Source organism: Chrysochloris asiatica, unplaced genomic scaffold (genome assembly GCF_000296735.1).
Source record: "Chrysochloris asiatica unplaced genomic scaffold, ChrAsi1.0 scaffold00039, whole genome shotgun sequence".
NCBI lineage: Eukaryota > Metazoa > Chordata > Mammalia > Afrosoricida > Chrysochloridae > Chrysochloris > Chrysochloris asiatica.
This window is the reverse complement of record NW_006408557.1, coordinates 5,984,035-5,998,882: the sequence shown is the minus strand read 5'-3', so window position 1 is coordinate 5,998,882 and position 14,848 is coordinate 5,984,035. Positions and strand designations below refer to the sequence as shown.

Here is a 14,848-nt window from a genome sequence, read left to right as displayed (position 1 = left end):
AGATTCCTCATGAGCACAATTAAGTGTTCCGGAATACTCATACTTTGCAATGTTGTCCATAGCTGTCATGATCCTCACAATCGAAAGCCTTTGCATAGTCAATAAGGCAAACATCTTTCTGGTATACTCTGCTTTCAGCCAAGATCCATCAGACATCAGCAATGATATCCCTCGTTCCATGGCCTCTTCTGCTTCCAGCTTGAACCACTGGAAGTTCTCTGTCAATGTATGCTTGCAGCCATTTCTGTATTAACTTTAGTAAAACTTTACTCGCATGGGATATCAAAGAGATTGTCCGATGATTTCCACACTCCGTTGGGTTAACTCTGTTTAGAATGGGCACAGATATGGATCTCTTCCAATCAGTCAGCCAGATAGTCGTCTTCCAAATTTCTTGGCATAGGTGAATGAGTGCCTCCAGTGCCGCCTCACTTTCGTGAAAGATTTCAGTTTTTATTCAATCAATTCCTGATGTCTTCTTTGCCAATTCCTTTAATGCATCTTGGAATTCTTCCTTCAGTGTCGTTGGCTCTTGATCATATGTTACCTCTTGAAATGGTTGAACATCAACCATTTCCTTTTGGTACAGTTACTCTGTGTATTCCTTCCATATTCTTTTGATGCTTTATCTGCATCACTGAATCGTTTGCTCAGAGAATCCTTCAATAATAAAAGTCGAGGCTTGAATTTTGCCTTCAGTTTCCCCAGCTTGAGAAATGCCGAGCATGTTCTTTCCTTTTGGTTTTCTGACTCCAGATCTTTGCTCATTTAGTTGTAATACAGGTGTAAAATTGTTGTTGTTGTTAAGTGTCATCAAGTTGAGAAGAAGTAGGAGCATCTAAATCAGGGGTGGGGAACGTCAGGCCCCATGGACAGTATAAAGCCTCCCAAGTCATTTGGTCCGGCCCTGCCAAGGCAACTACATTGTATGGTTGTTAATTTTCATGGAGTCACTTCCAACTTATAGCAACCCTATATAGGGTTTCTGAAGAGCAGCTGGTGAATTTGAACCACCAAGCTTGCAGTTCAAACCTACCTTGCAGTCCAGTGCATTATCCCACTAGTGCTACACCAGGACGAGTTAATTAAATGTTTGACTAAATACAGCAGGCTAAAATTTAAGTTGATAATTCTGTATGGCCCACAAAGGATGCTATATATTTTGACAGAAAAAAGATTCTCCCACCCCTGATCTAAAGTCATGGATGAGGGGAAAATGGGCAGAGGAGTGCTGTGAAATTACATTTATTGAGTGCCTACTCTCTTCCAGCATTTCACTTCTCTTGTTAAAGTCTCCCAGCACCTGATGAAGAAGGGAATACCAGCTCCACTTTACTGAAGTTGAATGAGAGAATGGGACCTTATTTTGTGATCCATAGGCATTTAAGAATATAGATAGGAATCCTGCTGTGGCTCTGTAGGTTAAGTGCTGGACCAAAAGGTCAGTTTGAACCACAGGTTGGTGATTATAACTCACCAGTCACTCCCTGGAAACCCTATATGGGGTCACTATGAGTTGTAACCAACTCGACAACACTTAACAACAACATCATAACCCTATATAGGATCTCCATATAGATCTGTCATGAAGTACAACACTGTCTGTAATAAGATAATAGCCATACACCTACAAGGAAGACCAGTTAATACAACTGTATTCAAATTTATGCACCAACCACTAAAGCCAGTGATGATGAAATTGAAGAATTCTACCAACTTCTTCAGTATGAAATTGATCAAACATGCAATCATCAAGATGTATTGTTATTACTAGTGATTGGAATGCCATTATTGGAAACAAAGAAGAAGGATCAATAGTTGGAAAATATGGCCTTGGTATTAGAAATGATTCTGAAGATCTCATAATAGAATTTTGCAAGACCAATGATTTTTAATTGCAAATACCTTTTTTTAAACAACATAAAAGATGATTAAAAACATGGACCTCGCCAGATGGAATACACAAAACCCAAATTTACTATATCCGTGTAAAGAGATGGTGGAAAAGCTCCATATCATCAGTCAAAACAAGGCCAGGGGCAGACTGTGAAGCAGACCATTAATTTCTCATATGTAAATTCAGGCTGAAACTGAAAAAAGTTAAAACAAGTCTACGAAAGCCAAAATATGACCCTGAATATATCTTACCTGAATTTAGATGCATAAGACACTAAAGACCAAAGAACAGAAGAATTGTGGGATGACATCAAGAACAACATGCAGGAAGAAAGCAAAAAGTCATTAAGAAGACAAGAAAGAAGGAAAAGTTCAAAATGGATGTCAGTAGAGACACTGAAACTTGCTTTCCAGCATAGAGATGCTAAAGCAAATGGAAGAAGTGAGGAGGTAAAGGAGCTGAATAGAAAATTTCAAAGGTCAGCTCGAGAAGATAAAGACAATATTATAAAGAAATGTGCAAAGGCCTGGAGTTAGAATATCCAAAGGGAAGAACACGCTCAGCATATCTCAAGCAGGGGAAACTGAAGAAGAAATTCAAGCTTTGACTTGAAATACTGAAGGATTCTCTGGGCAGGTTACTGAATGATGCAGGAAGCATAAAAAGAAAATGGTAGCACAGAGTCACTGTACCAATAAGACATGGTAGATGTTCAACCGTTTCAAGAGGTAGAATGTGATCAAAAGCCAGTGAAACTGAAGGAGGAAGTCCAAGGTGCATTGAAGCATTGATAAAGAATAAGGCACCAGGAATTGATGAAATACAAATGGAAATCTTTCTGTGGAAAGAATGGAAAACTGATGTGGCACTGGAGGTACTCACTCATCTATGCCAAGAAAATTGGAAAACAACTAGCTGGCCAACTGACTGGAATAGATCCATATTTGTGCCCATTCCAAAGAGAGGTGACTTAATGGAAGATGGAAATCATTGGACAATATTATGGATATCCCATGCCAGTAAAGTTTTACTAAAGGTAATACAGAAACAGCTTCAAGCATACATTGACAGAAGACTTCCAGAGGTTCAAGCCAGATTCAAAAGAGGACATGGAACTAGGGATAGCATTGCTGATGTCGGATGGATCTTGGCTGAAAGCAGAGAATACCAGAAAGATGTTAACCTGTGCTTTATTGTCTATGCAAATGCTTTCAATTGTGTGGATCATGACAAGTTATAGACAATATTGCAAAGTATGAGTATTCCAGAACACTTGTGCTCATGAGGAACCTGTACATAGACCACGAGGCGGGTGTTTGAACAGAATAAGGGAAAAATGAATGGTTTAAAATTGGGAAAGGTGTGCGTCAGGCTTGTATTCTTTTACTATATTTATTCAATTTGTATGCTGATCAAATAATCTGAGGAGTTGGAATATACGAAGAAAAATGTGGTATGAGGATTGGAGGAAGACTCATTAACAATCTGCAATATGCAGGTGATACAAGCTTACTTGCTGAGAATGAAGAGAATTTAAGATATTTACTGATGAAGATCAAAGACCACAGTCTTTGGTATGGGTTGCATCTCAATGTAAAGAAAACAAAAATGCTCACCACTGGACAAATAAACAACATCCTTATCCATGGAGAAAAGACTGAACTTTACAAAAACTTCATTTTGCTCAGATCCACCATCAACACTCATGGAAGCAGCAGTCAAGGAATGACATTAGGCAAATCTGCTGCACAAGACCTTTTTTTTAAAAAAAGATTTTATTGTGAATTATGTGTTAGTTTAATGGGTGAACATTATCTTTACATTCATCCTATCATATTTTATTTCATTGCAATGATCACAATCCCCTGCATGCATCTTCAAACAAGCACAAGACCTTTTTAAAGTGCTGAAGAACAAAGATGCCAGTTTGAGGACTAAGTTGTGTCTGACCCAAGCCATGCTATTTTTAATAACCTCATATTCATGCAAATGTTGGACAGTGGATAAGGAAGACCATAGAAGGATTGATGCATTTGAGTTATGGTGCTGGAGGAGAATATTAAAAATACCATGGACTACCAAAAGAACAAACAATTCTATGTTGGAAGAAGTGCAGCCAGAGTGCTCCTTGGAAGTCAGGATGGCCAGACTTCGTCTCTCATACTTTGGACATATTATGAAAAGGAACCAATCACTGGAGAAAGATATCATGTTTAGTAAGGTGGAGGGTCAGAGAAAAAGCGAAAGACTCCCCCCACCCCATGAGATGAATTGACACAGTGGCAGCAGCATTGCGCTCAGGAAAAGCAATGATTGTGAGGCTGGCCCAGGACCAGGTAGTGTTTAGTTCTGTTGTGCTTAGGATCGTTATGAGATGGTACCAACTCGATGGCACCTAACAACCACAACAACATGAGTTAGATCCAACTTGACAGCACTTAACAACAACTTAAATAAAATTTAGCCTCTTCTTTGATTATGAGTACAGGTCATACACCATAGTGGTATAAGCACTTCCTTATGCTTTGTAGTAAAAAAAACTCCAGGTATTTCCTACTCCATTCCAGCATTTTGATCATTATTGTTGTTGTCGTTAGTTGCCATCGAGTTGGTACCGACCCATAGCGACCTTATGCACAGCAGAACAAAACACTGCCTGATCCTGGGCCAATCTCGCTACTGTTGCCATGCTTGAGTCCATCGATGCTGCCACTTGGCCAATCCATCTCGTTGGGGCTCTTCCTCTTTCTCTCTAACCCTCCACCTTCCAAACATGATATCCTTCTCCAGTGACTGGTCCCTCCTGACAATATGTCCGAAGTATGAGAGATGAAGTTTGGCCATCTTGGCCTCCAAGGAGCACTCTGGCTGCACTTCTTCCAAAATGGATCTATTGGTTCTTTTGGCAGCCCATGGCACCTTCAAAACTCTCCTCCAACACTGCGTAACTCAAAAGCATCAATTCTTCTACTATCTTCTTTATTTACTGTCCAGCTTTCGCATGCATATGAGGTGATTGAAAATACTATGGTTTGATCATTATTACTACTCTGAAATTATGTTAATAAAAAGGACAAATATCACTTCATCAGAAATTTGTTTTTAAAAACATTTGTATAACTAGTTTTCAATGTAATGGCTTCCTTTGCATTTCTATATATTTTATCTAATGTATTTAAAATCTTATATTGAGAAACAGTCATAGTTTTCACCAGTCTACCAAAAGGTATCATGGTGTAAATAAAAGGTTGGGAACTGCTAAGGGTCACAGTAGTCAAAAGTCTTGTCCAAGTTCGTGAAGTCAACATGTGATTCCAGGATTGGTTAACTGACTCCAAAAGCTGAAGAGAACTCAGGACTAAAGGGGAGGGGATAGTGATATGTGGGATTAAGAAGGGTTCATGAAGAAACTTTGTAGGGGGATGGAAATGTTCAGCTCTGATTATTGGGGCATATACATTATCAAAAATCAAATAATATATAAGTTCTATGTCATTTCCTCTATGCAAGGAATGCCTCAAAAATAATCATTACAAAAACTGTTATTTCCATTTTACTGATGGATAAATGAAGATAGAAATGAAATAAAGTGATATCCCTATTGTCCAAGTCCTCTTGGCATGCTGGTAAAAAAGGAAAGGAAGAAGGTGCACTTGACTAGCCCCATGGTTTCTGTGTGGGGAACTCTTTGCTTGAACCCTTCCAAATGGCAAGTTCACCTCACTCCAATGAAACTCAAGTCCACAATATAATGAGTATATAAATTGTGCTGAGTGACATGATGGGAAACTACTCAGCACTGAAAATAAACCAACTACATGCTATAACATAGTCAGATCTCACAAACATTTCTAAATAAAAGAATCTAGATATAAAAGAAAATAAACCAGGTGATTCTATTTATATTATTACCCCCAGTGGACTCATGTATGTCAGAGTAGAACTTTACTGCATAAGGTTTTCAAGAGCATATTTTTTAGAAGCAGATCATAAGGACTTTCTTCTGAGGTACCGCTGGGTGGACTTCAACCATTAATCTTTTGGTCACCAGCAGAGATCATTAACCATTTGCACCACCCAAGGACTCATGTTAAGTATAAAAAAGGCAAAAATAATGCTTGGAGTTCATAAGTAAGATAGTGGTTATACTTGGGGAGATGAGGGGGCACAGGACAGGCTTCTAGGATAGGTGTCATGCTCTGTAGACCAATCTGGGTGCTGCTTGCATGCAGATTTGTGTATCTACAGAGAAAATTGTATAAGGCACTGAAGCAGTTAGGACTCACACCAAAAAGCAGGGGTTCTGAGTGAGTCAACTGTATTCTCCTTCAACAGCCCTCATGCAGTTGTGCAACACCACAGCTCTGCCTAGGAGTAGGCGGTTCCTGCTTTAAATCCAGGATTCTACTGTAAATGCGATGGTGTTGTCTCTGGGACATTTCCCACATGTAATAGAAGACTTGCTGCCCTCACTTACTCAGGGTCCTGCATGGAGCCACCCACACAGTGAAATCTTTCAGGCACGGTTTTCCAGTCTTTAGCCATTTTCACCATTGAGCCTGCATCAAGGACACCATAGCCAAAGAGGTGATTAAACTCCAGGCCGACCCCATTCCGCCGCCACTGATGGACTTCGTCGTGAAGCTGGTTCCGCTTGGAGGTGAGCACAGTCAGATGCTGCATGTCTCGCCAAGTCAAAGCCAGGCTGGATACAGGAGGCAGAGGATAAGAGAGCCAGAGAACCAGGGCACAGGGGAGAGAAAGGCAGAGAAACACATGACTAAGATAAGTACCACCCAGCCATTGGCCCCTTGTAAGACTCTGAAATATCTATGGGCCCCCAAGCCAAAGGAGGGTCCCATAAACTATTTATAACCATTACGTATGTCAATTGAAAACATGTTTCCTTTCTTATTTAAATATATTTATTTCAAGGGAGTTGTACTCACTGGAATGATCAAAATGAAAAAGATTGAGAATACCAAGTGTCGGCAAAGATGTTGGAGTAACTGGAATTCACCAACATTGCTGGTAGGAGTATAAATTATTGCAATTATTGTGGCTAATTGAAGTCCTGGTATGGTGCTGTGGGTTAATGTGCTGGGCTGCAAGGTTGGTTTGAACCACAAGGTCGGCAGTTCAAGATCAATAGGTGCTCCTTGAAAACCCTTTATAGGGTCGCTATGAGTCGGAACTGACTCGATGTCACTTAACAACAACATTGTGGATAATTGATTGACTATATCTTCTAAGGTTGTTCATATGCCTAAGCCATGGACCCAAAATTCTATTTCCAAGTAAGTACCCCAAAAATATGTGTGTGAATATATGTACGGAGTCCTGGTGTGGCACTGTGGGATAAAGCACTGTACCTCAAGGTCAGTTTGAATTGAAAAGTTGGTGGTTCAAACTCACCAGCTGCTCTTTGGAAACCCTATACAGAGTTGCCCTGAGTCAGAACTGACTTGATGGCACTTAACAACAACAACATATATATATATACCCTAAAGACATGTACTAGAGTGTTTATAGCCCTAAACCACAAAACCTCCAAATGCCCATCTACAATAGAATGAATAAGCCCATTGAGATGTTAGTATAGGCTGGAATACTATACAGCAATGAGAATGAATAGACAACAGCTAATTCAAATCATATGGATGGATGAATCTCATAAACATGTGGACTTAAAGAAGTCAGGTGCAAAATAGAGCATACTATATGATTCCATTTAAAGTATAAGAAAAGTGAAATGGAGCTGTACTGTGAGAAGTCATGTGGGTGACTATCCTTATAGGGTGATGACTAGAAGGGGACCCAAAGTACCTTCTGGGTACAGGATAAATGAGTATATTCCATTTGTGAAATGAGTAAGAGTTGGATGCTGAACTCTTGTGATTCATGCACTTACTTATATACATATATATCGTGTATATGACATGTTGTTGTTGTTAAGTGCTGTTGAGTTGGTTCAACTCATAGCAACCCAGTATAGGGTTTCCAAGGAGCAGCTGGTGAATTTGAACTGCTGACTTTGCAGTTCAAACCAACCTTTCGATCTAGTGCATTATTGCATGGCACCACACCAGGACTCCATATAAGATATATATGTTGTTGTTGTTTTGTTGTTAAGTGTCATTGAGTCGGTTCCGACTCAGAGTAACCCTGTATAAGGTTTCCAAGGAGTGGCTGGTGAATTTTAACTACCAATCTTTCAGTTCAAACCATTTTTTTAGTCCAGTGCATTATCCCACAGCACCACACGAGGCAAACCTATACAGGGTTGCTATGAGTCAGAACCGACTCGATGGCAGTTAACAACAGCCAATTCCTAAATCTTTGTGGGAACAGAGATCTCTCTCCTGCAGAGCATCTGGGGACTCAAACTGTTGATCTTGTGGTACACAGTCCAGTGCTTATCCTATGGAGAAAATGGTACAGGTATGTTAAAGACATGGAACTGACCACACTGAAAAAGAATCGGAAGGGGATAATTTCCTAATTGTGTGAACCCAAGTTTTTAAATGACATGTTTATTTCTCAACTGAAATCATCTCAGGAATCCCATCATGCCATTTGGGTAACTCTGACCTGATAGACACTTGTGGCATGCTTTAGAGGTCTTGGTTTTTAAATATTCCTCTGAAATGTAGCTATGATATCTGCAAATGCCATTCTGTCTGGAATGCTTTTTTCTTCCTTTTCAACCTGGAACACTCAAGTGTTACCTGCTTTCAGACATTCTGAGGTACACTCATTTTTAGAAGTTTTTATTGTGAACTGAGTGATAGTTTATATGGGAGAACATTGGTTTTACAGTAATTGTTTCATTGCAATGATTACAATCTCCTCCATGCATCATCATTCAACAGTGTTTGCTTCTATTCCCTCTGTCTTGTGGGGGGGAATGTACACAAAAACACTCAGGAATATATAATGATTTAAACAACCAAAGGGTACCATTCTACAAGCCTGCCTCCTGGCTGCCAGCATACCGCCTTTCTCTTTCTGCAAGTCTAGAGTCCTCAGCTGCTCCCTCTCTCCATGTCCTCATCTCTGCCTCCATTTCTGGTGTCGCTGCTTCTCTGGATAGGGTCCCACATTCTGCTTGTGCTCTTCTGAGGTACATTCTTGATGTCTTGATTATAACACGCATCCTGCTACATTGCTACAGCTTTGATACATGTCCCTATCTGCTATGAGGTTACCCTGCCAGTTCTTCTAAGGCAGAGACACTATCTTTAGCACATTTGCACCCTTCGTACCTAGGACTGATCTTGGTATACTTTGTCCAGTGAATAAATGGGTCTGCTTGCAATATTATCTTGACAAATCAGTGTTTCATATTACTTAGTATAATTGTTGAAAAAACTCTGCATCATGACCTATTTGTGGGCCATATAATCAATTTATTGCAGAGGTTATCTAACGTGGCTACACAATTAAAATTTTCTGACAGTGGTTAGAGGGCATGTAAAATCCCATTGCTTAGGCCACACAGCAGACGAATTACTTCAACTGAACGTGGAGCTCACTCTTCCAAACCAAATCTATCACCACTGAGTCAATTCTTACTCATAGTAACTTATAGGACAGAATAGAACAAATGAAGGAATGAAGCAACAGATGAATAACTCCCAGGTGAGTTATCAGTAAAGACTATGACCTTCATGCAGTTAGTGGGAACTCGTTGGCTAGGTATGATCAATTGTAGCACCCTGTGATGTTCCTGTGATGTTCAAGAGTAAATATTTAATTACTAGTAGACTGGGTCAAGGTTATTCAGGATGGACTGTCTGGCTCTTGGTTCAAAACGAACAATCACAGAGATCCAAGTGAAACCCAGGACTTCTAGACGAAAAGTGAAGATGATTACATTTTCATTCAGAGGAACCAGGATTCCAAAGAGCATGATTACTCATGACATTGTGGAGAAAACCTTGGCCTGAAATGTCAGTGAACTTGAGCAGGGAGACTGTGAGGTGCTTGGAAAAGCCAAAGCAAAGTGACTGCACTTTAGTGACTGGCAGAGAATCTCTCATCAGGGAGATCAGTGAGAGTTCTTTCTAGTTAAGCAGTTAAAGCTGGACCCAGTGACTGAAATAGATGCTTACAATGGTCTGCCTCCAAATAACGGGCAGCATTGTATCTGTATCTGTCACAGAGCCCGGCATTTGCTGAAACATACATTTGGTTTGTCAACTTCTCTCTAAGAATAATAAAGTACAAAACATTGACCTTTTTATCTGTTGAGTTATCTGTTTGTAAGAAAATTTCCTCATTATTATCTTGCAGAGTTATGCTATTTATGGCATTGAATTCTCCTGGAACCAATGAATGTTTTACTCCTAATTATCAAGACACCAAGTGGAATTTAAGAGATTGCATACATGTTTAGAAAATTGAAAGCTGAAATGTTCTGAAGAGGTTGTGATTTTAAGATTAGAGGAGGAATGTCTACTGACGTCTGGTACATTCTAGAAGCCAACAGTAGAATTTAATCCCTCCACTTATTGGATATGATTCTTATATGAAACAAAGTGAAATGTGTAAAACTGTTTGAGTCTCTTGGCCCTTAAGAAGAGATGTTTGCAGTAGTAAAGAGCTATCTGGTTTCTTTCAGCTTTGCAAGTCAGTGTATTCTCTAAACACTGACAGAATTAAAAAATAATTTCAAAGACCTGGATTATTTCCAGCCTGAGAAAAATAATACATTTGTAAGTCAAGTGGTGTTTTCTCCAGTCAGTGTCTGCAACATCTACGACCTGTGAAAGAAAATTCAGTTTCCATGATGCCATCATGTGGTTGTAGGGTGGAAAACCTCATCTTGAATGAATTGAACTAATTTTTGGCAACACATTTGAGGAAGAGCCAATTCATTCTCTACAGCCCGTTGCCATGGACAAAATGTGTGGTGGAATCCTCTGCCACTATGGCACCCAAAGGAGCAGATGACTTGTTGGGGAGGGTCTCCTGTGACCCCTAATTAGGTTGAGGAAAGAACCCTGAGTTGGAATCCTGGCACCCCAGGGTTGAAATCCTAGCTATATGCCATTTCCAACTATGTGAATTTGGACAAGGTACGTTTCCAATCTGAGCCCCAATGTGAAATGATGCTAAAGACTCATAAGCTTGTTATAGGATGAAGGAGCCCTGGTGATACAGTGGGTTAAGTGTTGGATTTCTAACTACAAGCAAGGTTGGTGGTTCAGACCTACCAACTGATCCATGAGAGAAAGATGATGTTGTCTGCTCCCATAAAGACTTACGGTCTCAGAAATCCTAAGGAGCAGTAGCACTGTGCCCTATGATGTCACTAAAAGTTTAAATCAACTCAGTGTTGTGGGTTTAGTGGGTAAATGTAGAAAATGTGTATAAAGATATATTATGCCTGGAATGTAGTGGGCACTCAATAAACAAGTTTATAATAATTTATAATATCTACCCCATATCTTTGGCATGAAATAAGTTACAAGAGACATCCTTTCTGAAGCAAAGCACTGGTTGCAAATTTAAAAGTATGTAAAGGGAACACTTTTCTGTTTTTAAAAAGTCAATTCTCAAGCCAACACATATCCCATAAAAAAACTGCAATTTCCCCAAAGTATGATATTTTGGAAGCAGAGCTATAGTATTCAAGGAGATCATAGGAACCCTGTTGATCATCTAGTTTTTAAAATTTTATTGATAAGAGAGATCCAGAGAAGGTGAGTTCACTCAGACGTTTTAAGACACTAGCAGTTGCCTCTTGTATTTTCTTGTTAAGGAAACCTCAATTTTATTTGATGATCAGCTACAAAACCATATTTCCTTGCCTTCTTTGTAGCAAGAGTAGTCATGTAACAGTAAAGGAGCAAGCAGAAATCACTGGGTAGGGTTTCTTGGAAAGGTGGTAGACTTCTTATTGGACTTTTGTTTTCCTATCTTTCCTGCCTGAGATATAGACATGATGGCTAGAGCTCCAGCAGCATCTAGAGGGCATGAAGATGGCAGAGCAAAGAGCTAGAAAGAGCTGGTCTCCTTGATTCACAGAGGCACCCCTCACACCAGCCTTGGATTACTTACCTCCCATCTTTCACTGGAGAAAGAAATAAATCCCTGTCCCCACTCATCTATTATTATTTGGATTTCCTGCTTCACACAGGAAATACTGACACTTGGGTGACCTAACACTGACACTTGGGTAGAGCCCAGGTACCCATGCTCAGCATGACAACACTCAATTCATAGGTTGACAGAGTCATCACATTATTGGTAATCGAGAGTCCTGGGGTGGCACTGTAGGATCAGCACTGGGCTGTTAACCTCAAGGTCGACTCTGAGGTCACATAAAGGGTTGCTATGAGTTGGAATTGACTTGAAGGTACTTAATAGGAACAACAAACACTTCCCTCTAAGTTTATATCTACTCTTTAGAGTTGTTCTTGTCAATTTGTTTCTGTTTTTTGAAGGTTCCTAATGTGTGGTGCTGGTGTGGCACTGTGGATTAATGCACCAGACTGCAAAGCCATTTGAACTGCAAGGTTGGCGGTTCAAGTTCACCAGCGTCTCCTTGGATACCCTATACAGGGTCGCTATGGGTCAGAACGGCACTTAACAGCAACAACAAATGTGTGGTGCTGTAGTATAAACACTGGGCTGCTAACTGCAAAGTCAGCAGCTCAAACCTACCAGTTGCTGTTTGAAAACCCTATACAGGATTGCTATGAGTTGGAACCCACTCAACAGTACAGAAGACAGTGACTACACCCACTCCAGTTCACAGACCAGTCAGAGCTGGTTGCTAACATATTCTCTGAGAGAAGGGGTTATAAAGGCACATTCCTGGGCCAGCTCAGACTCCAGGGTCCACTCAGGTGTCTGATGGTTTCATCTTTAGAAAACACATGTTTATGGGAGTAACATTTGGCAAGAGAACCAAGTGAAATGCTTCGGCCTGTGTCTATCTCTTGTGCTCTAATTTTTCCTCCTCACTTTTGTTAGAAGAATCCATTTGACTTGCTCCAAATAGAGGGGTTACTTGAAATTTAAGGACTTATCTGTAAAAGGAGGATAGTTATAATTTATCTGTTTGAAGGCTGAGTGTTGGACTAGATAATCTTTTGGGGTTCCTTCCTATTCTTAGCTAGTTTGCAAATCAGAAAAAAAACACTGCATATGGAGAGAGATAAGCAGGACTCACTGAAGATTGATGCTGGATGCTCAGGTTGCTTAGCAACAGTTGACAGGGATGGGGAACTCAACTTCCCTTCCCCAGGACACTAAATTCAACTTCTCACAAGTTGCTGTGTGCTGATTATCTTAGACAGCTCACCACACAGCTGGCTCTTACAAACACATCATTTGGTACCTGAATCTGAATGTTCACTCCTGGAATCCCAGGCAGCCTCTGGCTTGCATGAAGAGAAGATAGAGCAATCGGTGGGCAGGTGCCACCTCCAGTGAGGCTCAAATCCAAGTTGGGTTCAGCAGTCCCTCTCTGTGGGAGGTGGAGAACATGGGGAGTGCTTTCTCCTCTTCTCTGTGGTTTGGACGTTTTTCCAGTAAAACCTGTTTCTTGGAGTACATGGTGTGACTTCGCCCACCTTGTCTCAGTGTTCTTAAGGGAATTCTTACAAATGAACAGATCTTGAGTGGGAGCACCATGTGCTCCACATGTTCTGAAATACCTTTTTCTAATACTAAGCTTGATGATATTGTTTTTCTTCATTTAGCTCATTGTGATTATTATTGGAATAAAACCGTTAAGGAGGCTATAAAGGATAAAGGGCTGGTTCCATGGAGAATGAGATCTCTTTGTGCTCTTATTTGGCATCTGAGTAGCCGATATGTGCTGCTGTGTGTTGAGTTTTTGCGCTGTCTTTGTGGTATGGTTTTGCATTTGGGCCCATAATATACAAGGAGTGGTGTGTGTGTATGTATGCATATGTTTGTGTATGTCTGTGAATGTGTATTTAAGGTCAATGACTCATTTGGAGATGCCCACCCGAGCTCATTGGACCTGCCTATTTGTTAGCTTTCACTCCCACTTTTGCCTCCATGAATCCCTAATATATGAATGGGGAGATACATGTTAGTCCACCCTGGGCCCACACCTATAAACATACTTAGCTTCTAAAGCCAGTGCAAACACGCCAGCTGCCTCGGGAGCAGCTGCGGATGTTCCAGAATGCCTCAGAGTGCAGTTGCCATACAAATCTGTGGTTGCCTGAAAGGGAAGATGGGGATAAATAAATCATGCGATTTGAGCCAAAACAATATGGAGAAGAGAATTAGCTGCTTGCTTTATTTAAACTATGCTTCTTTCTGAAGAAGATTAAGATGAAACTAAGGATAAGCTTTGTATTCATATACCTATATATTTTGACAGAAATTTTTATCTCTGAGCTTCTCAGTAGTTCCTGGAAAGAGGGACCCATGTTGGCTTATAGTTACAGAGTCTAAAGATACAATTTTTCAGAGAAGCAAAGATGTGGCTATTCTAGTGACAAGAAAGGCATTTATTTACTGGCTCCTAGAAGGAAACACTGTGTGGAGAAGAATAACAAATTAATCCACTATCCTACTCAAGGGAGAAGTCAGTTTTGTTACATTGTAATGGACTCTTGGAAGCCCTGAGGGTTATTATGTCAACATTTCATTTCCCTTCATGAGAGGAATAGTGGTACACCCAACAAAGACTAAATATGTCCAGTTAAAGTCAACCTGGAAGGATAGTCCATTCAAAAGAAAGTATTTCCCTATATGTCAAATTCATCGACATTCTGAGATATGTTGAACCTCTACAACTCTTATTTTATTGTTGTTGTTAGGTGCCGTCGAGTCGGTACCGATTCATAGTGACCTTATGCAAAGCAGAACAAAACACTGCCCGATCCTGGGCCAACCTCACTACTGTTGCCACGCTTGAGTCCATCGATGCTGCCACTTGGCCAATCCATCTCGTTGGGG

General features: G+C 40.3%; 1 protein-coding gene across 2 annotated transcripts in view; it reads right to left on the bottom strand.

Annotated features, from left to right (window-relative positions):
- Positions 1–14,848, bottom strand: part of PCSK2 (proprotein convertase subtilisin/kexin type 2) — a 416,285-nt gene that overhangs the window by 27,795 nt on the left and 373,642 nt on the right. For both annotated transcript variants that reach the window (XM_006860627.1, XM_006860628.1), the window contains 2 exons: positions 14,005–14,105; positions 6,375–6,602 (listed from right to left, as the gene is read on the bottom strand). In XM_006860627.1, coding sequence (XP_006860689.1) covers positions 6,375–6,602; positions 14,005–14,105 — 329 coding nt within the window. The remainder of the gene's footprint in view (positions 1–6,374; positions 6,603–14,004; positions 14,106–14,848) is intronic.